At 37.3% G+C, this 26,551-nt stretch overlaps 1 protein-coding gene across 10 annotated transcripts in view; it reads left to right on the top strand.

Moving 5' to 3' along the window:
- The window catches only part of LCORL (ligand dependent nuclear receptor corepressor like), an 81,616-nt gene that overhangs the window by 13,851 nt on the left and 41,214 nt on the right, over window positions 1-26,551 (top strand). For 8 of the 10 annotated variants that reach the window (XM_030493228.1, XM_030493218.1, XM_030493219.1 and 5 more), the window contains exons 2-4: window positions 14,967-15,032; window positions 21,586-21,665; window positions 21,932-22,061. In XM_030493228.1, coding sequence (XP_030349088.1) covers window positions 14,967-15,032; window positions 21,586-21,665; window positions 21,932-22,061 — 276 coding nt within the window. Of the gene's footprint in view, window positions 1-6,157; window positions 6,401-13,497; window positions 13,572-14,966; window positions 15,033-21,585; window positions 21,666-21,931; window positions 22,062-26,551 lie in introns of those variants that run through there. The other 2 variants (XM_030493220.1, XM_030493221.1) reach the window with 2 other exon arrangements.

Genomic DNA, 26,551 nt, shown 5'->3' with positions numbered 1-26,551 from the left:
GGGGGGGGGGGGGAAGGGTAAAACTCCTGAGGAGATGGTCTAATAACCCTTGTCTACAGCTACATCTCATTCTCTAAAACTACCTGAAAGGAAGTTGTAGTGAGATGGGGGTTGGTCTCTTCTCTCAGGTAACAAGCAATAGGACAAGAGGTAACGGCCTCAAGCTGTGCCAGGAGAGCTTTAGATTGGATATTAGGGAAAAATTCTTCACCGAGATGGTAATCAGGTATTGGAACAGGCTTTCCAGGGAAGTGGTGGAGTCACCATTCCTGGAAGTGTTCAAAAACCATGTAGATGAGGCCCTTAATGACATGGTTTAGTGGTGGACTTGACAGTCCTGGGGTAATTAATGATTGGATTTCATGATCTTAAAGGTCTTTTCCAGCCTAGTTGATTCTGTGATTCTCCAGGCTGGAACATCTCGTTCAGCATTGCTTGTTGTCTTCCTCCTTTTTTTATCAGTTCCATGCCTGTTACACTTGCATTGTGCCAATTCCACTTAGACTTGACAAAGTTTTATCTCAAGATGCCAACTCATATATCCATACTAACATTTAACTGATGTATATGCCTTAGGCAGTTGATAAGTCTGTTATACTGGTGTCCAAAAGCGTGCACTCCTCTTCCATGTCATTAGGTACTCTCAGTGGTCTAATGTGTAGCTGAGAAATGTGAGGTGGCGTTTGGTTTTTAGCATTTCCCTGTTTCCTAAGGTACCTTAGTGTATTTAATTTTAATCCCTTGCTGCTTTTTAAACAGCAACAACTCTCCCTGCTTCCTTGATACTGCCTTCTGTGTTGGAATACCAAATGCTAGTCCTTTTTGGAGAGAATTTCTTCAGCAAGGCCATCAGACTGGCTAGGATATACTGGAAGGTAGTTTTATTTCCTGTCTGCACTCTTGTCTAAGTCTACTGACTCCTGAACAAGTGTGTTCTGCCCCAAGGATATAGGTTTTAATAAGAAATGGTCTGTTTAGGTGTTTTCTTAAAACTAGGTCTTGACAAAACATGACCGTTTCAATGGGGAATTCATATCAGAGAAACTGTTTAGTAAATCCTACAAATAATACAGTTTTTGAGGAAGCATTTGTCTGTAAATCAGTCATGTCTGAATTATTGTCATCATTTCTGGCAAGCACTCTTTGTCCCACAAACCTTTAGGGAGTGAACTGGAAATTCAAGGGATCATGGATTTCTTATTAACTAGTCAGTGCTTTCTGCAGTGACACTGCAGGAGAAAAGCTGTGAGAGAAACTCATAGTGTGTCCTGAGGAAATTTACTTTAGCATGATGATTCAGGTTATTGAAATCTGTGGCCTTACTTGCTGAATACGTCTCTTAATTAGTGACGTTAAGAATACTTGTGCAATGGTCCACGAAGGGTTTTTGCTGGCTTCTGCTGAAGCCTTTACTTCAGGTTGTCACATATAGCATTTTGAGGGCTGCTACTTGATGCGACTTGAAGTCATTTCTGGTGCTGTCATTGTCTGAGGAGATCTTGGCATCTTTTCAGAATCTCTTTCTGAGGAATCAAATAACTTTGAGGAAACTCATATTAACAGAGCATCTTAAAGGCAGTAAAGTGACTGCTTGTTTTCTCGAGGCTTTATTCATTTCCTAGGCAGGAATAACGCATTGCACAGCTTCTGCTCACCTGGTTGCCTCATTCAAAACTCGGAAGCATCACAACACAAAACACAAAAGCATCACAGACTCAGAAGAGCCAGAGCTGCCTTGTCTACTGTTGTCTGCAGGATTAGTTACTTGGTAGTGATTGGTGTATTTTAAGAGCTGTTAACTGCCCTGTGTTCTGTGTGGTGCTGTACTTCTCCACCTTCCCTTTAACAACCAACTGACCTGGTTATGTGGCATACAGAACAGTTACCAACTGGATACTTGACAGCTTTGTCAGTTGTGCATTTTGCATCAGTGGTGTTCTGGCATTTTCTCCTCCTTCATTCTCCACCTTGCAGATTAGTAATAAGGGCTATTTCGCTCTTTGTGTGGGATATGAGTGACCTTGACCTATGAGACAGATTAAGAAGCTTGGTACCAGATAAGTAGCTTCATATGAAGTTTTCCAGAATGCTGGAACAGAGATTTATCTGATTCCTGCAGGAGTTTCCCTCTTGCTGGAAATGCAGACTGCAATCACACCTTTCTTTTAAGAAATCCTATTCCTGTATTCTTGACCTTGCTGTTCAGTTGGCAGTTGGCTTCCCTAAGTGGTTGCTGTTGTCTTTCTTTATTGTTTCATTCAGTAGGGAAAAGTACCCTACTTAAAGATAGCTCAAAGTACTAAAGTTTCCTGTTTTGCCTTGCTTGAGTCCTATGGGAAGCAATAGGATATGGTTGTCTTGAGTCAAAGAAACTCGGTATATTGTGAGTGGAATAGTGAAATCTGGTACAGATTCTGCCTTTTCTATTTATTTTAAATTCGTGGTCCTTCTGAAAGGGACTTAATACAGAAACTTAATACACAATTTGTGCTGAGTTCTTGTTTGTTTTAAGGAGCAAAATAGGGACATAACTTCTTTCCTTTTTTGCACGGTATAAATGAAGTGGTGTATCTTCTCATTATTTTTAAAGCAGACTAACAAATTTAGAACTAACAATGAATGTCTGTCTGGAAATAATGTTTCCTTCTGCTAAGGAGGAGCCGGGCTATAGTACAGAAGGAACAGAGTGTTTCTAAGACAGGATAGCCTACTATTTAAACGCATCCGCCTTGTGTAAGACCTCTTGTCTGTTCTCCACATGATTAAAGTATTCAGAATCTTGCCACTAGGCACTTGAAATACGTATCTGATTTTCCTTTGTGGTGTTCCACCCCCTGTTCCCCAGGTCAGGTTGGACAATTGTTAGTAATGTTTTAGAGAATGTAATCAGAAATGAATTATGGAATTGTTACAAAATTGGTTATTGCCCAATAAATTCTCAGAGCTGGTATATGGTTTCATTTGAGTATCATACGAATTCTGTTCCACAGCAGATGAGAGTCTGAGTCCCACGCTTTGAATCTTACCGTTTCATGCTTTGTCTTGTGTCATTTAATGACTGGAAGTTTATCAGAAGTTTGTACAGATGTGTGTAATCGATTTAAAAATGCCATCCAAGCACACATACTTAATCTTTGAATTGTTTCAAATGCTTAAAACCAATAAATTAACATTTTCCTGTTCTATCTCACATCTTTTATCTGATAGGTGTCTAATGTGAAGCTAAAATCTGTATTGAAGTCTCTATTTCTGTGTTTCTGCTTTTTCAATCTCCAGTGGGAAATGAGGGAATTCAGCCCACTTAATCAAATGTTAAATTATGAGAAACTTGTGTGTATTTTTTGGTACATTGTGCAAGTTCAACAGAAGTATGCTTAGAAGATGTACATTACAGGTTGGTAAAACTTACAGGTCCATGACGTGTAAGTTAAGATAGAATACCTACCTACTTTGAACAATGTCATCTTTTCTTTTATGCACTGAGTATGCCCATGGCAGGGGGGTTGGAGCTAAATGATCTTAAGGTCCTTTTCAACCCAAACCATTCTATGATTGTATGTTTAAGAACTCATTTGGAATCACAGTTTAGCTGAATTTAGAGTTCTTCCAATCTAATCAGAGTATCTGAGGCACTCGCAATTTTAACCTTGGGTTCCAGAAAACCTTTTGGAGGAAGGAGGCCTGGTTAACTTTTTTTTGTTTCAAGTGAAGTTTTTACATAGATGAGTGTGTCCAATTCTTGTTGATCTAGTTGACATGTTGCCAGCTCTAAATTTTGCCTAATTTTCCAAGCCAAATTTTGGCAGGATACAAAAATTATGGCTGGCTGGTTTTGTTGTGGTTTTTCTTTTACGGGAGGGAAAGTGTTTTTGTTGGTTTATTTATTGAAGGTATTCATAAAAATAAACTGTGACTTAGAGGTGAAAATACATGGCATAGGTATTATGCAAAAAAGTAAGCTTATGGCAAACTTTAACTACTAGTTCAAAGGAATGTTGCACTAATTTCTTAGTAACTTTGTGGTAATGGCTGGGATTATTAAAAATGTATTTTAATAAACTGCTTTCAGCATTTGTGTTAATATGTTTGGAAATAAATACTTTGAAGAATGCGATACTGAGATTTATAGGCTTGGTAGTTCATTTACTGTGTTGTAATTTGGCATCTAGATACAAGATGCCTTTCATTCTGTAGCTTCAGCAGATATGTCAATTGATTTCAGGTAATCAATGTGTTCGTGCAGAGTACTTGCAGGATTTCAATCAAATTCAAATGTTGGTTTTGTTTAGGTTGGTTGGTAGTTTGTTTTTAATAATAGAGACTAATAAATAGTTTCTGAATATGAGAAGTTGGATCTACTGGGAGACAAGAATGACTTTTCTCTTGTTCATTTCAAAACTGTCTGCAGTTTGTGGGGAAGACTGGTGGTTTGATGCAGAAATGACAATTCAAAAGAAACCTCATGAAAATTCTCATGAAGCTCTTGACTCTTTTGGGAAATTCCACTTACTTTTTAAGCATATTGTCAGCCATCATGGAATGCTCTTGGAAGGCTCACAACTCCATTAGCTTGCTGTAGACCCATGGTATAGTACAGTGTCGAGCTTGGAGTAGATAGTAGCAGGGTCTACTGCAAGCTAATGGAATGGGAGCTTCAGTTTCTCAAAAGCCCATCAGGCTAGGAATGTTTTGAATCAAATGGGGTTTTTTTGGCTCAGTGAACTGGCGTTTTCTGATAACTGTATTTTTCTCTAACAGCTTTCAACTAGTCCTCCCTTCTTAGCAAAAAGCTTCATGTTCTCTGATTCTGATAATCCAGGAAGTGTGCCAGACCTATTTATTCATTAGTTGACTTGTAGACTTTCTCCCAGAGGCTGGTTAGATGTGTGATACTGTATAGTAGTAAAACAGTGTTGTGACCTATTCATTGTTACAGATTGACTGCGAGCTTCACTTTTCCATGATGATTTAGTGAACATCAGACTAAGCCTTCATGTAGAAAAGAAGCCTTTGTCTGGCCATCCTAAATGTTTTAGATAAAATAGGTAGATAAAACAGGTAGACTTTTCAAACCACTTGCGCATGTTAAGAAACAAGAATGTGCCCCAGGCACGTGGTCTTCTGAAAGTGATTGTTGTTTCTATGTTTTATTCTCCTCATGTTGTAAAATGGTTAAATTGATACCAAATGAGGAAGTCACAAGCATTTTTCCAAGCTGGACGTTATCTCTTTTGCAGTTATTTATTCCCTCTGAATTTTGTTCTCTAAGGATACAAACTCTAAACTGGTCCAAATTATCTCCAGTACTGTTCTGAGTAACAGTTAGTATCTAGATAACTTTTTGATGTAGTGTCTTGAAAAAAGAAAGGCAGTAGGATAAGTTTCAGTGTCTGAAGAACGCTGATGCTCACACTGATTCCATATCTAAATATCCCTGTGTGACAGATGGGGTTACATTGCTGTTCAAAGAAAGAAGAGTTTTTAAAGAGAACAGAAATTAAGTTCTAGTAACTGTCACTTAGAAGCAATTTTATGTCCCCTAATCCACAGAGCAATGCAGTCACTCCTGGAGTGTTTTCCTTATGCCTTTTAAATTATAAATAACATATAAATCTCAATATCTTGCTACTATATTAAAAATTAAATCTAGCTTTAATTTTGACAGTTTCTGGAAGCTACATGCGTAGCAAGTCATGTTGTCATGTGGCCTTTCGTGTTTACAGGTTTGCAAGGACATGTTCTTACTGGCATGGAAGCATCTCCACACTCCAAACTTTTTTTGTTGAACCTGATTTTTCTTGCTGTGATTTATAAGTACCTGAAAAATGGACCTGAACTCAGAATTGCTGCTAACCTCAGTCTTTTTTTTTTTTTTTTTTTTTTTTTTTTTTCTGTTGGCTGCCACCCTTTTCTTTATAATAGTTGAACAATTAGGGGGGAGGCAGGACGTTTCCTCTTTTTGTTTTTCCTTAGAGGTATGGCCAATGTTGGCCTTCCTAGTACTGGAATATTACTCCCTCTTGTATTCTGCTTGATGCTTGTAACTGCTTTATGTTAAGGCTAGTTCTTTTGATGTATGTATTGTTTTTGGAAACAATATTTATTGTTTTTGGAAACAATATTTCATCACTGTCTGCATCCCCTTAAGAAAGCACAGCATAGAGAGTTGAAAGCAAGGGTTTTTATCCTAAGGGAAAAGTAGCCACTTAGAAGTGAAGCTGTTCTGTAGTCTCATTTCAGTTTTCAGTCACCCTGTCTTTTCTCTGTGGCAGCAGCAGTGTCCTCAACTGCATTGATTCCTCAAGTCAAGATCTGCAGAGGAAGACAAGTATCTTTTTAGTTCAGATTTTGTATTGGAGTCTAAATAGAGGATTTCCTCCCTTTCACATTGGAATCTCTGGTATGTTGGTTCCTGTTTGCTCAGGATTCTGAATCAATATGGTAAAGAAAATGAGTGTATGAAGGTAAATGTTTAGAACTTTCTGTTAAAAGAATACCTTTTTTAGTGCTATAAGCAAAAAGTGGATTTAAGCTAGACAAGCCTCCTCCCTATGCCAGCCGTATGCAACATTTGTCCGAAATTATGTCTCAAGAATTGTCCTGCAAGAAAAATGGGCTGGTTTTTAACTGAGAATCTGGCCAGCATTTTATTAACTAAGGAGTTTCACTGACTAGATATTCTGTAATGGCATTGCAAACAGGAAAAAGCTAATAATTGAATAAAGGTATATTATTTTTTTTGCTTCTGTTATACAAGGATCTTGGGTTCCTGATGCAGTTATGAAAGGGTAACTTGTAAGAAAGGCAGATGACTTCTTTTCCTTTTTAAGTAACCCAGAACAAAATACTCCCTCCTGCTCTTGCACTTGTATTACTTTAAACACTGAAGCACAATTGAGAGAAAACTTGAAGAGAACCACAAGTTCTTCTTTCAGAGAAACTGAAAGACTTGGTACTCTGTCTGCCTGGGTTATTTGTTTAAAAATAAAAACATAAAGTGGTTCTAATGTTTGACAAAACTAATGAAGCTGAATTCTGTGTATGGTATGATAGTTTAAATCCAAGATAGCTGACTTAGTAATGCTAACCACAAAATTTCCTTCAGATATGCTCCTGTACTGAGCCAAACTGAATAATGCAGTTGTGAAACTGTATAAAATAGGCAGAAGTAGAACTGAAGTTTGTCATGTATATAAAATACTTAATTTACATGTAGTTTTCAGAAGGGATCACTCTTTAGTTGAGTGAAAGGGGAAAGTGCCAAGGGAAGGGGGAAAAAAAATCTTTTAAATCATTGCTGTGGTGTGGGAGAGCCAAGCTTAATGGTTTTAACTGCTTATGTATTTTCACATATGAAGGGAAATTTTTACTTCTCATGTAATGTCAATGAGTTTTAGCTCAGAACTGTGTGTTTGTGGGTTGTACCTTGCCATGAAGTTACTGCTACTTAAATAAAAGTGTATGGGGCAAAGGAGGCTTGCAATTGAGGAGGTTAGCCTATTGATTATGGCATTAAACTGACGTGTGCAGGATCTGTCTTTTGGTCCTTATTGATTTTAGTTTCTTAGACTCATACAATTTGTGTCATAGATTAAAAAATACCATCTCAAAATATGGGTTGTATGACTTCAGAATGGGAACAGAATTTATATGAAAGCTAGATAATGGTGTTCCTGTGGTCAAAGGAACACTAACCTCTATTACAGAACACCAAAAAATAAAAGAAGGAAGCTTCATTTTAATGCTGTTTCTGGTGATACTGTGCCAAATCTCATTAAATATAATCCTATTCTTTGGATTTTCTTAATTACATTTTAAAGACCGTTTGTTCAATTTTACAATCTTCTAAGAACTGAAATCAGCAATTCTGAACCTACTTTCATGTTAGTTCTGATTTGAAAAGCAGCAGTAATGGGCTAAATTCCACACTGGTTAGAATGAGCAATTTTTTTTCTACTTTAACTTTTCATTCCATTTACTCTGCTTAGAGTATTGAATAAACTCAAAAATCAAGGAGGAGGCATGAATCTTACATGCATGTTACTTAACAGTATCTTTTTCTCAAATGGGGGGAGGAGCTGAGTTTCCTTAGAAGTTAAATAACAAGTGTTTTGGACTTCAGTAAAACAATTTGAACTACCATAATTCAGATGTGGTTCTTGGTACAGTAAGCCACAAAGTGTAGGGTGATATAAGTTCTGGTGTAGTTAATCTTTAGGCACACAGAATTTGTGAAGATCCAGCCTGATTCTGCTAACTTTGTTAGGTGGGTTAACAGGGATCTTGAGGGTCTGTAAAACACACCTCTTCTTTCCTGCAGTACCTCCAGAGGCTGTAGTGCTTTAAGCTAGAAGTCTTATTTCATTGTAGTAAAAATATGCATGTATGCCCCATCCTTCAAAGCAGTGTGCGGTAGAATTACCCAATGCTTAACTGAGGATGTGCTGGAGAAGAAGAGAAAAAGCAGAACTTAATTTGCACGCATGCAGTATTTTCCGAATTCCTTAACATAGAACAATATGATCTCTTCTACTGAGTAATCTTTCAGCATTAAGATGAAAAATAGAGCAGTAAATATGAATCAGATGGGCAGTATTGTTAAACATCTCCTTCTTCCATTTAAATTTTGCCTATCTATGCAAGGAACAATTATCCACCATTTCTGGTATGCATCCAGAGATATGAATAAAACAGTCTCTATGACTTGGAAAAATATAAAACAAAAAAATTAATTTGGAAATACTTTCACTGAAAGCTTTTTATCGGTTCATCTGCTCATACTTTCCTAAACTGGAACAAGCTGCAGCAGGTCAGGGGAGGTGAGAGCAAGTGTAAATAAAGGGTTTTTCTAGGTGTCTTATTGTGAGGTCATTAGTGTGATGACAGTTTGAATTATAGGGGTTTTTATAGGGTTTTCCATCACCAATCTTTTATTTTCTTTTTTAAACTCGGTGGCTACAGCGTGGTAGCTGGTTACATGGGTTCCCTGTTATCCTGTTACAAGTGACTAAGCAAGTACCTCAATATGCCCATGCATCAATTGTAATTATTATGGTTTGCCTAAGTCTTGTGAGGCTGCTCCTTGAGATTTACTATTACTGTGTTCTAGCACTGAGTAAAAGAGCAAAGAAAAAGGAACGAAGAGGCAAAGGTAAATGGAAATGTATCTGCTTTTATGAAACGGACTTTCTTTTGAAAAGATAATAAAAATACTGAAGCTATTATGGCCATAAAGAAGGCTCGGGGAATCAAGAAATTAGTATGATGCAGAGAGTACCAAATCTATAAAAATCATTTAAATATACCTGCACATATACTACTGTTCTCTTTCCTAACTGTATAGTAACTACTTCTCCTGTCTTCAGACCCACCAAGTGGGGCATTTGAAAGCAGTACTCAAATGTCAGGTTCCATCTATTGCATGACATTTATTCTTTTCTTGGCTCTTCTTCTAACACACAGTCTGAGTTATTCAAACAGATTTGTTTAAAACATACTTGCAGTCCCAGTTGTGATCACTTAGAGGATGCGGAGAGGGAAAGTAGAGAGGAGCAATTTGAGAACTGGGATCAACTGTGAGGCTAAAATAACTCTTCCCTCTTAGAAGCATTATGGAGATACAGCTTTTGGAAAAACAATGGCCAATGTGTAACTAAACCTGTTTGACCTCAATTCGTATTGTAAAATTGTTCAATTACTATGTCCAAAGTTAACCTAGGCCAACCTGTATAAAAAATTCTAAGTCTGCACCTTGTGATTTCCTCTAGGCTAGATAGCTTCCACAACCAGAGGTGCTGCCTAGCTGTTGACCAGTTTCTGGGTGGGAGAGGCCTTCATAATACATAGCCACACCACTGCTGAAGAGAGATGAAGAATGTCTGGTTTTGGTCATGCAGTGAGGAAGAGTCCTTGTGTGTTCCTTGAATATCTCTGTGAGTCTGTATAAGGTGCACAATCAGGGAAGCTTCCGTGGAACGTATCCATTGAATCACTATTCTGTTTTGTTCATAACAAAGAATTTCACAGCATCTACTGTTCATATGTGGCGAGATACACTTTCTAATGTAGATAGGTTTTGAGGATGTGACACTGAGTAGTTTACAGTGATAAAATGTTATGTAAAACTTAAATCATAAATTTCTATGAGCACTTGAAGGGTTTCTCTTTAAGAAGACTATTTAAAAGTTATGAAGGTACTCTAAAGACTTATTTTGGATTTAATAATCCTGGTTTAATATTCTTTTAAATCTGAGTAAACCTGTAGAGACACTTAAACAACATACTGGAAATAACTCACAAAGTAACGGTTTCTGAATTGCTCGGTGGTGGTAATTTCTTTTGCAATTTCTTTGACTTTATAAAGAGTTAGTAGGGTACCTCACTAAAACCCTTGCCTTAGGCCTTTGGCCCATTTAAGACTTCTCTTAAGACTGTCTTAAGACAGTGCAGCAGCCCTACTTCTAGCTCCATTGTACTTTCCCCCTCCTGGGGGAAGGGTGTAAATCAGTGGCTGTTAAGCCCAGGGCCGTTATTCAGCTACCCACTTCTCCTGGGATCTTAAATTCCATCTCATGGCTCCTGTGGCCAAGACCACTGTTAACTGTCACATCATTGATCCGCTCTCCCTTAATCATGAGTAGCAAGTCTAGAAGTGCCTCCCCTATTAAGGTTGTCTGCCTCAATCACATTTGTCTTCCATTCACGATCAAAATCTCCCGGGTTGCTTCTGTGCTGCCATGTTGCATTTCCAACAGATGTCAGGGAACTGATATTTTTCATGTGAGCTAACGCCTTGACTGTGTATTATTTTTTTGTTGTTTTTTGAAGGCTTCATCTGTTGATTGGGCAGTCCATAACAGGTGTTCACCACAATGTTCCCTGGTTGAATCCTGACCCATGGATTTTCAACTGTCATGTAGTGTGTTCCACACTAAAGCTCCATTTGTTCAAGTTCTTCGCAAAGTATAAGCACTGTCCTTGACTTTCTCACTTCTCTTTTTTTAAAAGCCAGTATCCATTCACTGTAGTTCTCTGGCTGTGTGAACTGTCTCACCGTACCACATACTCCCAGTAAGATTGTTGTGCACCTTGGTTTATAATCCCTTGTGCTTGCTTCGTGTGCTGAATGCATTCATATACAGGTAGTTAAGATGTGTTCCTGTTCATGCCATCTTTTCAGTGGGACTGTAAGACCTTTGCTGTTGTGTTGTCCTGTGCATTTACCCTCTCTGCCATTCTACTTTCTAGGCATCAGTCTCCACTTCCCTGGCAAACCTAGTTTGAAGCCCTTCTTATGAGGCAAGCCTGTTGGCAATGACACATGCATTATCAAATGGATCCTGTTTCTCTCAAGCACTCTGTTTCTCAGAGGATCTTAATACTCATAAGAGCTTGCAGCCATGTAGTCAGATGTTGGTCCACAGAATGTGTTTGCTCCTGTCAGAGCCTTTTTCCTGGATCAGCACCTGGGTTCTGGTGTCATTCACCATTGCCCCTGGACTCCTGTAATTAGCTTTGATCTGCTGAAGATCTCTTTTGGCAGTATCATACGAGGTGGCAGTGAGTTGGACAAATTGTAGTGGCCAAATGAGCTGTAAGAGTTTCTCTGCAGCATTCCAGATTTGGACTCTGAGGAAGAAGCAAAGCTTTTAAGACAGCCAGACTGGCTGCTGAGCAGAAGCCTTCATCCCCCTGGGAGTCTGCAGTTGCTGTCACCTATTGCTTCTTTTAGTGATACCTAAGCCCATGGATAAGGCTTAGATGCCAAACCTGATGGAACTTCTATGTCTTCACCTCTTTCCTCAGCTGCTTGCCTCTTCAGCACCTGAATAGCTACCAATGGAAAAAGAGAGCTCCCTTCCTGTGGCTGGAGGTCAGAATTTCCAGGCTTCCTGGTCCTGGGAGTCCTCATCCTACCCCTGAGTGAGGAAAGCAGTAGATCTGGTGGAGGGTGGTTGTGGGGCAGGGAGAGAGTTAATATAGGGGAAGAACTGTTCACAACATTGTTCAGGAAAGCAAACTGTGGAAACTTCTTGGGTTAAGAGCCGTATCATAAATTTCTGCATACAAAGACTCTTAGAGGAACCTAAGGGTTTCATGTAATGAAGAAAGCTGATTTTCTTTTTGTGTGAAGATAGAAGAAGTAAGACAAATAACGGAAGAAATTTATTAGAGGTAAAGGGAGTTTGACACATTGAGGTATTACAAGTTAACAGAGCCAATGGTGTTTTCTTTTTAGTTTGGTGCCAGAAAGTGTCAGGGCTCAAGTAACAGTAGTTTTGAAACGTAGTTTGAAATCAAGGAGTCGATTGACCACAAAGAGAAACAAAAAATTGAGTAAAATTAAAGCAGATTATTTTTTGTATCGATGAATGACAAGAGGCTCTTCAGGTTCTGAAGAGTTCTAGAACTACTACTATCATCTGCTTATGCGCACGGTCTTCATGAAGTAAAACAAAGGTTTATTGAAATGCCTGCATTTAGGTGGTTACATTTTATGAAACAGTGCCAGCGCATGTTCATCGGTAGCTGTTCTAGAAACGAAGATGTATCTTCCTGTTTAGGCTAAATCAAAATTATATCAATGCTGCTGAAAAGCAGAACAACAACTTTGTAGAAAACTGCACAAAGTGGAAGTAGGACACATTTTCTGGGAAAACTTTAGAATAAGTGCTGGAAAAAGATTCTCTCTGTTGTTAGGCTGTACAAGTAAACTTTCTTTTAAAAGAAAGGATCTAGTATCCGAACATGAGAAAAAAAAATCACATTGGGTAAATCTAAATTGTGGCTCTATGGGGAAGTTCTGTGAGGACTTGCAAAAGAAGCATCAGTTCGGATGGGTGGGATGGAACTAAGTTTGGTGAACTGGCAGAGAAGTGGAGATGGGGTGTCCTTTGCTCAGGAAACAGCACATTGTGAGTTTTAATTGTATCTCTTATAGAAGCTGTATGGAAGTCTGTTTGGAAATTGCATTCTTCCTTAGCAAACGTTTGTTTCACAGAGCTGGTTTTTCTGTGCTTGTGTTTTTGCATAGGCAGGAGCAGGCAGTAGGGCAGGCAGATACGTGTTAAGTACAAAAGTAAAGGCAGAAACAAGTGACACCCACCAGACGCGGGGCAGGGGAGAAGGCAGGTGTCTAAACAACAAGGAGGTTTTGAGTGCTGACTGGAGTGGTAAACAAGCTTCCTGTTTGATTTACAAGCTAGTAAGAAACGGGAGTTAGTGTTTGTTCTTTTGGAATAAGTACAGCTGTCTCCAAGAGATACTTCACTCATTCATGTCTTTACCCAGTGACGGTAACTTTCAAGAACCTAAGTCTTAGTCAGCTGCTGAGCTAAAGTGGCTTGCAGTTTATAACATTAATGAGCCTAATAATACACATATAGTGTGTTTTGTATTTCCAGACTGTTGTGTTTGGGGAATTGCTATCTTAACTTGAGACTTCTTCATCTCTCTTGGGTTTTTTTTTGTCCATAAGCCTTTGAAGCCAGAAGAACTGGGAATTTGTGCAATGCTAATAGATGTGAGTTTATATTACACTGAATAGAAGAGTCAGTGGATAGTGCTTTAAGGTAATTTTTAGTGTATGCTTGGGCCTTGGAATTTTGCTTTTTGTACGCTGCATTTAAAAAGTATGTATATATATATTTGTGAGAGTTGATTTTGTCAACTTGTGATCTTGCATAGGACTATATTACAAAGAGAAGTAGAAAATTAAAATAGAAATAAATAACCTTTAGAGCATTAAAATGATAAAATAATACAAAACTGAAAGGTAAATTTCAACCAAATGTGAGCTGTCAAGCTGAGCAGCTCCTATGTGTTAAAATAGCTTCTCTTGTCTATGCTAGGATTTTAATATATTATTTAACGTGCTACTTAAGATGTGGTACATATTTATTCTTCCTTCCTTCTACTAGTGTACATACAATCTAAACCAAAAAGTAAATGTCATTTCTGATGAGAGCTGTATGTGGTGTTGTCTTAGAGAGCTTTACAGCTGATGAGCAGATTTTATGATTCTAAATGTTCTTTGTTGATGGTAGTTGTTTCCTGAACATATTGGTATCTTTTATGTGAGGTGATGATAAAATAGTCTTAGAAAGTACTGTAAAATAGCTACATCTTTAATATAGATAGGCCTTGAGAATGAAGAGTGAGAACCTTCGAATGCTGCTTTGATTTATCCTCTTAGTTGAAAATAAGCTTATTATTTGGAAGGAGTAAAGAGGAGGCATTTGGAAACTTCTTTTGGTGATGCTGATGATGTAAATTCTCACCATATTTCATGCATCTGCAGGGGTTTGTTGGTTTTTTTTTTTTTTTTTTTTTTTAATCATTTGGTTTGCTCTGTTTCTTCTCTCTAGTTACAGTATGTGATTTTACCAAATACCTAAACAGACTAGCTGGTAAATCTGGAAAATAATTGGATTTATCTAATCCTCAAATTTAAAAGGTTTTTGTACAGATATGGAGAACTGTTACGGTAGCAGAAGCAAAATAAGCTTTCTTTTTTTTTTTAACATTTGTAGAAATACTAGCCCACTCAGATTTGGTAATTTCAGGTGATCATGAATGAGAAGTTTCTGATTTTGAAGGTTTCTTCCTCCCTCCCCTCCCCCATGATTCTAATTCTCGGTGCCAGAGAGAGACTGCTTCACTTGTGTGGAGCTACAAGGCTAATCCTCCCACCTTTAAGATTCTGTGATAGTTATTTTAAGTCTAAGGAGGTTGTTGGGGCATGGCTTAATAGGCTGATTGTGTGCAGATGGCAATTGCCTTGTCTTATTTTTATCTTCTAATTCTGTTGAATAGCAGTATAGTGGAAGGAGTAAATATTTGTGTGATAAATTCACAATTTTTGGGATTGCTCTCAGAATTTGAGATACTTACTGCCAGTGTTCTTGGATTTGCTTTCTTTTAAGAAACCTTTGATTTACTGTTTTAAATGTTTCTTTTGTTTCCAGGTTTTGAAAGTATTTTAGAAGGGCTTTATGGACCAAGGCTACGAAGAGACCTCAGTTTATTTGAAGGTAAATGAGCCAGCTCTAGCGCAATGACCTTCATTTATTTTTAATTTTAGTTAAAGGTAGTTTAAAGTATGTATTGAATTCTAAGAAGAAAATCTTCAACTGTTTTTCTTTCTAATGTTTATTTCATCAGGTTCTTGTCAATGCTGTGCATAGGCAAAGCACTAGGTAAAATGACATCTAGGTTTTGTTCCTATGCAGGGAAATTTTGCATTAGCTAAGCTTTCTTGAGAAGCTCTCATGGGAAAGATCTACTTTTCTGGGATATTGCATCTCCTACTTTGTTTCTTTGGACAGCTTTTAGAAAGGGAAGACAAGCTGCTCAGCTGCCTATTGACATTAATTGGGAAAAGGAAGGTAGCGAATGCTAGCTTGGGTTTCTTGTAATGGTCAAGAAAGTATAAGCTTTTTATACATATATCTTTAATATCTTTATATAAAAAATAAGCTTTTTCTTTTAGTATATATAGAAGAAGTATATCTATATTTAAGGGGGGAGTGTGTGTGTGTATACATATATATATATATATATATGTATATATATAAAAAAAGTAGATATTTTTCCATTATCCTTATAAAACCTAGCCTGGTTTTGCTGGAATAGCTGTCAGTAACGCCTGAGCCCTTAGTTAAACGTAAAATGATTTATTCACCTTTAACAAAAGCAGAGGAGGAAAATCCAGCACAAAATTTCTTTGAAGTGTTGAAGGAAGAATTCTGTCAAGTTCACTTTCATGACTTTAAAAAATGCTTTGTTATCGAACCTTCAAAATGTTCCATTTAATTTCTTTAGAATTTATTATCTGATAGTGTAATCTGTAAAGCATATAACCTATATACTGCTAGTACCTGAGGCAGAGTGGGCACATACTATTTCTGTTTGCTTAGAATAGGTTTGGAATGACTGATTTAACTTGGTTATGGTTTTGTCCTCTTCATATTGTGCAAGTTCTTTGGCCTGAATCATGTGCATAATACAGTATTTTAAAGGGAAAGGGGAGAACATGGAATACTACTTTACTGATGTTTTAAGAATATTTTTTGCCACTTAGCTTTATAAGCATGTCACCAGTCAGACTTAAAAATATTTAAGAAATGTGTAAGTTTGGGTTAAAGCTTATTTCCATCTGCTGTGATAAACAAGCACGTTACTGCTTTGAAAAGGGAACAGGGCATTGTTATAACAGTATACGGTATCTTTTTTTTTTTTCCTCGTTGTAATTCCAGTGGGTTGCTATGTGTTGGGCTGATTAGTGACTAAAGCTTTAGTGTTCCTTTGCATCAAAGGGTTTACATTTTGAAAGAAAATTCAGGACACTTTTTTTTCCTTTTGTGAGAGGAGGCAGAAAGTACTGAGCTAATGAACAGAATATAAGTGTTGTAGTTGAAGGAGCCTGGTAGTACACAGTAAGGTGTACATTGCTCCTCTAGAGTTCCTATGTGCGTATATTTGAGCTGTCTTATGGGAAAAGTTTTAGCTTATTTGCCTTATGCTGTTGAAGATTTCTTGTAAATTGTAAAAGATCTGCTATTTCCATTGCTTGCAGAGGACTTTTGGTAGTTGATTCCCTAATGACTTTGTCCTGTAAATGAAATTAATGTTTATGTAAAATGTAAAGTTTTAAAACTAATTTTTTCCCAATTTTTAAGAATGTCTGTCAGGAATATTTCAACAGTTAAAGTCTGTTTCCACGTTTGACACATCTGTAAAATTGATTTTACTGCTGGAGGAACTGCAGAAGAGACGGAGGAGTGCTAGGTTGGGCTGCCCACCTTACCTTACTATTTTTGGTTCATTTTTATAGATACAGTGTCTATAACTTCAGTAATGCTTTTTGAAATTGCCATGTTTTTATACAATGCCAGTAGAGGTAGAACTCATAGTATAGGATGCAAGGCTATTTCTGATTTGAGGTCTGAATTGATTTATAAAGATTAATACAGAACTCTTGAGTAAAATTTGTTACAAATTTTCCGCTGTTGTAATTTAAGTGCCACTTTTCACTTTACAAGTAATGAAACTATGATACAAAGTAAAAAAATTGCCTTAGTTAACAAAATATGAGGTTGGCAGAATCAGAACCCAAGTTTTTAGACTCTTAGCAGTATCTAAATCACTGCATCTTGTAAGGTGTCCATTTTTCTCATAATGAACTGAACCAGTACTGTCAATATGCAGCATTATTCCCCATTAGCAAGAGTGTGTGTTTCCTTGAACAAATCTCAAGAAATTATATGGCTTTCTTATCCAGAAATGTGTAAGAATCAGCTGAAATACATGGTGCTTAGCTACAACAGCATGTTTTCACTTACGTTGTTGGTTTTATCTATTGCTTGTAGCATAGAAAAAAATTAATGTGCATAAAATGTTACATGACTGTGTTAATTGATTTATTTCCTCTTTATTTCTGTCCTGTAATAGCATTTGATCTATAGATTATTTTATTCTCTCAAAGTTGCTTGAGATAATAGTTAATTGTAATGGCAAATTTAAATGATAAAAGGTACACTTCAGTTTTAGTAGGTTTTTTAATTTTCAAAGAAAATACCTTGTAAACCTGTAAATCAGATACAATTTTGCTGAGAAGCCAAACTAATTAAACTGAAATAGCCACCATACAACAAACAGTTACCTGAAGAATACAAAGTTTTATTTTTGTTATCCTGAAATTCTTACACGTGTATGTAGGACTTACCTTGGGCTTGCCTAAATGGTTCTTGTTACCTCTGTTATTCAGCACCTTGGTTTTTTTTTTTTTTCCCCCCTGACTGCTTTGATAGTGCAGCTTCTGGTTGCAAAGGTGTCAAGTTCTATATCTTGGCATCTGACCTTGGTCGTCTTCTGAACACGCTTGAGGCTTCTTGTGTCATTGAATCCTTAAGGCTTTGTAATCCTTTGCTTATGCCCATTTTCAGCTAAGTAGATTCACATGTAAATTGTTATTCTTTACATTTTACTTACAGATATTTAGCTGAACTGTTAGAAAGTTTTTCCTCTGGTCATCTGGTTTCTGTGTGTTTTCTTTTGTGGGGTATTCTCTTACAGACAGAGGAAAAAGTGTCTTGCGGGAGAAAAGCAGCTCTCATCATTCTTTATCTGCCAGGGAAAATACCCTCTTTATACAGGATGAAAGGTTTATTTGAGGGTGTGTTTTGGTTTTTTTGGTAGGTTGTTCTGGAATATTTATTTTTATATGACATAATGGAATGAAAAATTATAATAGAAACTTGAATCTATAATATTCAAGTTTTCATTAAATTAAAAAGATGAAAGAACATGATAAACATCTCAGATATTCTTCTGTACCTGTTAGGAAGCAGTAGTGCCATATAAAACGAAAGGGGATCATTTGGTCAGAATTGTGACAAAGAGCTGGAAAATTTATTGGGACATTGTTATAATGATGCAGAAAATTGTGAAAAGTAAGGGTTAAATTTTTTTAGGCTATCTCATTTATATTTGCTAGGCAATTATTTCACCTTTTAAGAGGTAAATGGAATCTGTTCAGTACCAGATATCTGTATTAATTTGTTTAATTTGGCATGACTCTTTGGGGAACAAAAAATGGTTTGGGGAAACAAAGATTTGAATGGCTTAAGAAATGAAAAAAAGGTAGTAGTTTTTGTCAGAGTTCACCTTTTTATTCTTTCTGGGATCATGGTTGTCTCTGAAGTTAAAAACTAATACTGGTCTCAGTATGTTTCCTGCAGTGGTGACGTGAGACTGTTGGATGTCTGGGATTTGATGTATCTGGTATACATCTGCTGTCTGATGGCAGTTTTGCTTACCTCACTGTCATACTTAAATGTGGAATGTTGTACTTAGTTTATACTTTTTTGAATAAATTTGGTGTTACTTAGGGCTGATGTTTCTCAAGGTTTGCTTTTTTGGCGATAAACAAGGATTGCTCTCTAGTTAGACTTTTAACAGGGGAACAGGATTCCACGGCAGAAGAATTTATCTGAAAATATAAAATGTGTCTTGGAGTTATGCACAGAATCCCGACATCCATAAGTAGATTTATTGAGGTTGCAAGGAAAGCTATGAAAACATGAACTTATTATGAAAGAATAGTGTGGGATTTTTTTCATCTGTGGACATCTTAAAGGAATAGCTCTAACAGGCTGCGACAGCTAGATTAATTCAGCAGAAATAACTCATTTTGTTACTGTCCAGTCAAGAAGAATCTCATGTCTGTTTCTGATCATCAGCTGTCCAACCTGTCAAAATTGCTGGTTTGCATCCCTGGGAGCATATAACATATTGTCAATACAGAATTCTGTTCTAAATGACTATTTTAGAGCTGAGTAAACTAGATTTAAGTAATAATAGAGTTAATTGGGTTATGTTCACACTCAAGAAGTTCATTTTTGCAGACTCATTTTATTTCTGATGGTGCCTCTATGATAATGTATTTAAGAAAGTGAAGGCTCAGCAGTTGTCAGGGTCAGGGAAACAGCCCTGCAGACAGCGAGGTCAGAGAAGAGGGTGGGCAGGTGCTGTGGGCATCAGAATAGAGAGTCCCCTGCAGCCCATGGAGAGGACTATGGTGAAGCAGGTAGAACCTGCAGCTTGAGGAGGACCATGTCAGAACAGATATCCACACTGCAGCTATGGAGGACTCCGCACTGGAGCAGGTGGACATGCCCCGAAGGAGGCTACGGCCCATGGAGAGCATATGGTGGAGCATGCTCCTGGCAGCAATTGCAGCCTGTAGAGAGGAGCCCATGTAGGAGCCTGTTTTCTGGCAGGAACTGTGAGCCTGCGGAGTGGTCTTTTCCTGAAGGACTGTGCCTTGTGGAAAAGACACACACTAGAGCACTTCGTGAAGAGCTGTAGCTGTGGGTAGGACCCAGACTGGTGCGCAGGTCATGAAGGCCTGTAGCCTGTGCAGAGGAAAAATGTGAGAAGAAGAGGCAGACAGGAACTGTTATGAACTGAGGACAGCTTCTGTTCCTTATCCTCCTTGCACCATTTGTGGTGGGGGAGGAGGTAGAAGAGTAAGGAATGAAGGAGTGAAATTGAAGCCTGGGAAGAAAGGGTGGTAAGGTTGTTTTAGTTATGCCTTTCTCATCATGCAAATCTATTGGCAATAAATGAAAAGAATTTTCCCCAAGTTGAGTCTGGCTTGCCTGTGGCAGTAACTGGTAAGTGATCTCCCTGTCTTTATCTGGACCCACAAGTTTTTCCATCTTGTTTTCTCCCCCTGCCCTGTACAGGAGAGGGAGTGAGAGAGTGACTGTGTGGGGGTTGGTAGCCAGACAAGGTCAACCTACCACAGTGTGTTACTGAAAACAGATAATCCCAAGAACCTCCCTAGTAGAACTGTGATTGTAGTTTAGTGGTACAGAGAAAAGAAAGAAATATATTTGTTAATTAAGGTCAGGGAAGGCTTAGGTTGTAAGTGCATGAGCTGCAAATGAATGGGATGTGGAGAGGACCTTGGTGCTGTAGTTGATCAGTCATTCACCTGCCAAAATGCTGCAGCTGTGATAGACTCATGCACAACTAGAATACTGTAGGAAGAGTATTGTCTACAGTTTAAGGAAGTCTGGTGTAAAAGACAGGCATCATCTTGACATCTTGGTCACCTGTGTTCAGGAAACGGGTGTTCACGTGAGAATGGTGCAGAAAAAGTGATTGCAGATGGAGTGGAGAGGGTTGAATCTCATGAGATAAAACTGGATGGACTACATTAGCCTAGCAAAATGAAGTGTAAAGGGCAGGTAACAATATTCTCTACAAATACATCAAGGTGCTAAATACAGAAACAATTATTGTTTATGGGTATAAGAACAATCTTGTCACAGAAGTAAACTGGAATAACTTGCCATGAGTAAATTTAAACAACAAATTAGAAGGTTAATTTTGGTTTATTAGCGCAGTTGGCCTAGGAAAAGCTTTAAAGCAATTGGTACCTTGGGAAGAAAAGAGTGTATGAGGTGGAAAACTCTTAAATTTTGAAATGGGGCTTAATAACTTCTTTAAAGAAACATTCAGTAGGAGAAGACTGGACTTGATATGTGTGTTCTGTTTAAGTTCTACATTCCCTCAAGACCAAAGTACACCTTCTGATAAAACATACAAAGTTACTTTAAAGTTTTCTAAATAAATCAGGTGCTACAAGTGAGTATAAGAGTTTGTTTTACCTACAGTGATGGTATCAAATCAGTTAAAATATTCTAACACATGTAGCTGAAATGATGAGGAGTCCATATCTTAGTTCCTAGCTTAGTTTACTACAAGTTTGTACGCTTGTTTAACACTTTGCATTGTGTTAAAATGAATGATGACTAGAATTCAGAGCTTTATTTACAGTATTCAAATGCCTCCAGTAACTGTGATTATTTGAAATGTGTGAGTTTACCTTTCCTCCTAAGAAAGGTGCCCTCTGCTATTTGAAAATTGAGCTATGTGAGCCTGACTACATTGTAACAATAAATGTATATTAGATTATGATGGGATTTATTTGAGAGAATTGGAGGATGTGTATTTTGTTCTCAAAATCCATTTTTACTTGTTTAAAACATCTAGCTTTTTTTTTCTTCTTTTAAGACTGTGAGCCAGAAGAGCTAACTGACTGGTCTATGGATGAGAAATGTTCCTTTTGTAATTTACACAAAGAAACAGTCAGTGTAAGTATGAACATGATATCAAGCATGACTCCCCAACACCCAAGTTTTTGTATGAAAGTAGGAATTGGAGAATTGAATTTTGCAAATAAGTTAATACTGCATTTTGGCTCAACTAGTTTGGCTATGAGAGGGAGTGAGGTGGTTTGGCTCTATAGTGAATATCTTTTTAGTGATTCTTTTACTAAATAACTCAATAATTTAATTGTATATTGTGCTACCAGTAGACTAACTTCTGAAAGATGTTATAATCTTTGTATGTCTTCTAGGATCGTGCATCAGTTATCGGTTCTTCACAGTCAACACCTACAGAGGAACTGTCATCTCAGGGCCAGTCCAACACTGATAAGATTGAATGCCAAGCAGAAAACTATCTAAATGCACTCTTTCGAAAGAAAGGTAATAAGCATGTCTTTTATATTAAGAGATGTGACACAAATCTAGAAGAATCAAATTATTCAGGGTTGATTTTAAGTAGTTTTCATTTATCTACTGAATGTCGTTTCTCTTCTTTATTCCTTTGATTTTCCTTAATCTTTTCCTCTGCTTAAGTGAGTCACTGAGTGAAGCACCACTCTTCCTATTTGGCATTGCTGTTAGTCCTATCGCATTGTGTGTTCTATTCTTGAATCCCTGTTTTTCATATTGTATGGTTTGGTTGTTTTGTTGGTTTTTTTAACCATGACTTGCTACTTTGTTTTTATGCCAAGTTCAGGTGCCAATCTCTGGAATTTTAAGCATTTAAACATTTCCTGTTCCTAAACTTTGGCTTCTAGTTTTCAGCAGGAAGACTGTTTTTAGGTGAGAGAATGTGTCTTAGGATTTGGGATCTTCTCATGCAAAACCTGATACTTCAGAAACATCCAATTCAGAGGTTGAAACTTCTTGTCAAAATATATAGTATTTAGTAGCTCTTTAAGTCTTTGACTATCCTTGTTCTTTGGCACTCAGCGAATTATAGCACTAACATGAATGATTGACAAGTCAGGTTGGTTCATATAAGTTACTTAGCTAGTCACTGTCACCAGCAGCAGAAATACTCATTTTCTTCCTTAAACTTCTGTGAATGCAGCTCTACTCAGCAACTACAACTTTCACAGGCTTTTCTTAGGTTTAGTAGATGCACTTGGATGTCAAAATAGCTGAGTATGATTAGGGTGACAGCCTTTTCTTGCTCCCACAAAGAATTAGAGTGTGAGACACGTTCTCTTCCTTCATGTAAGTGGGAGAACAACCCAAAGCTAATTTTCTCTCCTTTACCTTGCTGTAGCAGGAAGAGATTACTGTGCCCTTGAACCTGGGGTATATGGAATATTTTTCTGTACAGGGCATCTGTCTGTTCAGCCTACGTTTTGCTTTGGGCTTTAAAGATCTTTAGACGGAGTGCAACAGCATTTTGAGCCCATCTTTGTTCCTTGGCTTTCTTTAAAACTATTTTCCATTTAAAATAAAATTTCCAGTGAAGTTGTCACCTCATTACTTCTGAAATTCTTGTTGTATTTTCATCACAGACCCAGTTGCATGGCATCTCCCTAGGCAAGTATTTTAATTCCTTCAAATTTCCACTTTCTCGTGTCTGTTCTTGGGCTTGATGTGCAGTGTTTTTCAACATTTGCCTGCTTCGTGCTTCTGCTGGAGATGCTGTCTTTTTATACTCCTTGAGAGGAACTTTTTATCATGGGAGAAGTGAAACTTTGCATGACCTTACTGGAGTGAATGACTTCTGTGAAGTTTTTCACAAAGAGCATTTGTCTTTTAGCATCTCCCTTAGGTTTTTTGATCTGCCAGATCAGTAATGCTAGGTTAAAAAGGTTTTGTCTATTGAAAAACAAAACCTAAGTCTTTTCGGATTGTTTTTGTGATTCTCTGAAGGACTTGTGTATTCTTAGGTAAAAGGTACTTTCTGCAGAGTTTTTTAAGAATATTGTTTCAGTTCAGATTCCAGTCTCTTAAGTCGTTCAAATGATTGGAACTGAAAAGAAAGAAAAACCCTATACCTACAAAGGGCATGTGAAACCAATTTATGAGGTATTTAAGTAATTGTCTTGGCTTTATAGGAGGAAGATGAAGAGTTTTGTTAGGAAAATCCCAAGTCTGCTTTCTGAGTTTTTGTAAGTTTTTTTAGATCAGTTATCAACTTAGAGAAAAACTATCAAAAAATTTCAAGCAATTGTTTAGCTAAGGAACAGCTTTTATACTTGATACTGAAACAGATACACACACACTTCCTCCCCCTCTCCCTTCTCCAAGAAAGTAGAATTCTTGTTTGGCTGTGTTTAAAATGAAAGCAACACTTGTTTCCCTTGTTTTAATGGCAAATTCCTTAAAATCACATACTGTCTCTTACTATTGTAGCTAGCACAGCTTCATTTGGGGCCTCTGTGGACAACTTCTGAGACTAGTGAGCAAATCTGAGAGTTTCTTTTATTGGTCTTGTTATCCTTTTTTTTTTTTTTTTTTAGAACAAGTTAGTGTGTGGCTGGGTTTTTCAGTTTTCAGGCTTGGTTTTGGGTGAGGATTGTAGGGTTTTTTGGCATCGGGGAATTAGTTCAGAAGGTCTCAAAACATGCAACCAAGTTATATCATTGTCCACAGCATACAATCTTCAGGATGTTTTTAGGTGAGGAATTGTCTGTAGATTCTTGGACAAAGATGATTCCTCTTTCCTTTGAAGAGGGTGATAGAATTACTGCCAAGATGGGTAAACTAAGTAACAGTCTTCCTATTAGGAACCTATCTTAGTTATGTATAAAAGACCAGTTTTATAGATAGGGGTCTGTAGGAAAGTCCTGCCCTCAGCAGACGCCTCAGTTAAAGCCAAAGTAATTTTTTTATAAAACTTTGATTGCTTCCAGTAAACAATATATCTGAAACCCAGGTACTTTCTTCCTAAGTATGGCATCTCTCTTTACCTATTCAGTATTGAGAGCAGAGAAGACTCTGATACTTTTTCCACTTAAATAACATTAAATTCCACCCATTTTTCTTTGTCAGAGAAACAGTTACAAGGAGAAAACATGATGTGCTTTAAAAAAATACATATTAGTCTTTTTCCCCCTATGAACATTATAGAATGTTGTATATGTGATCATCATTATATGGCAGAACTGCAGTTGTTAAGAGCTGGATCAGACATTTTGATCATGGATAACTAATTTTCTGGGTTCTGTATGTTCTTCAAAGCTTTTTTCCATGCAATATTTATGTGACCTTTTAAAACAAAAATTAAGGCGGTGGAGGGGAAGAAAAAGAAAAGGTCATTTGAATACGTTGATGGTTGTGAATCAGGTTCTATCTTCAGGACATGATCCACCAGGAGAAGATAGAAACCTGAAAAGCTTTTGCAGAAATTAAGAAATTGAGGCACAAAATTGGAGAAAATGGTCAGGATGACTAAAATCTTTCCAGATTCTCTGGGCAACTCTGTTGAGTATGTTCAGTGGCATATTTTCCATACCAAAATAATTTCCCTGTAAGCTTTTTGAAGTTCTCCCTTGTTTCTAGGTATCTGTCTTGTATTCTAAAATATTTCCATTCATAACTAAGGCTTTTTTACAACATACCACATACCTGCATTTAACTCTGAGTTCTCCTGTTCATTGCTTAGTTATATCTCAAATACACATAGATGTCACAAGCTGGTTATGCTTCTTGGACAGCATATGTATTATTTGGCAAACCTATGAAAATGTAATCTTGCGCACATAATCTCAGACTACAACAAAGTGTTTCTGAGGTGTAGTTTTGAGATGTATTCACTACTTCATCCAATAACTGCAGTTCCTTTTTAGTTAATTTTAAGAAATCCTTTCAAAATCTGAAAGGTTTTCTGCACGAATTCATTGTGCAGTCAATTTGTATGACATCCTTGCTATCCCTTTTCATCAAGTTCAAAGAATGTTTAGCAGGATTTCAGCTGCTTTCTTAAGGAAGTAAAACATACTTTTTTGTGTTGACTGCCTGCCTGCCAGTGTTGCTGTCTTCACTGACCTCTGAATTTCTTGGTCATTTTCCACTGTGTTTAAGAAAAACCTTAGAGATACTACTGTGTATAGAGTAATAAAAATGACCATCTGAGAAGAGGAAGGAAAAATGTTGAATGTTGAACAGAAGATTAGAGTGAACTTGGCCCTTATTCCTTCTGTTGGTGATCAGTGAAGTTAACTAAATTAATCATGATACATGGCTCAGAATAAATGGCTGTATTCTGTTTTTAACTTGCTGGTGATCTGGCAGTGAGCTGGAAAATTTACAGGTAGAGCTAAGGATATTGCTGGGACAGCTTGGTTGGTGGCTGTTGAGGTGGGGTCGTTCTGGAAAACATGGCCTTTTTGTGAGAAGGCGAGAGCTGGAGTGGGTACAGGAAACATGCTGATGACCAACCAGGTGTTTTTAGTTCTGCTACTCTCACAGCATGATTTTAAGGTATAAGGGCAATTCCCTGTTGATTTCCAGTGCTTTTTGGTATTGCAGAAGAAGAGAAATTAACAGATAATCACTGTTTTGACTTTCTAATGAAAAAAACAAATACTGATTTTCAAGTAATAATTAATATTGTGGAGCACTATTTTGGGAGCTTGCCCATTGTCCTGCCAAATGCATGTGTAGGTCTGAACTATCACTTAAATCGGTTGTTACATTGTGCATTGCAGTGTAATGATCACACACTGTGTTGATGTAGAGAGTAGTTAAGAGTATGGATTTTAATAGTAAAACTACATAAACTGAGGAAGTTTCAATCCTAAATGTGAGCTTTGAATTAAAATAAATCATCACGGTAGTCATACACATAATCTTTATTACTGCCTTCTCTTGCATTCTGTCTGTAATCTGGACAATCACAAGCAGAACGTATCAGATTATATCATACAAATGTGTTACTTAGACTT

This window comes from Strigops habroptila, chromosome 7 (assembly GCF_004027225.2).
Source record: "Strigops habroptila isolate Jane chromosome 7, bStrHab1.2.pri, whole genome shotgun sequence".
Classification (NCBI taxonomy): Eukaryota; Metazoa; Chordata; class Aves; order Psittaciformes; family Psittacidae; genus Strigops; species Strigops habroptila.
The sequence above is the reverse complement of the archived record's forward strand: the minus strand, read 5'-3'. Positions and strand labels throughout refer to the sequence as shown.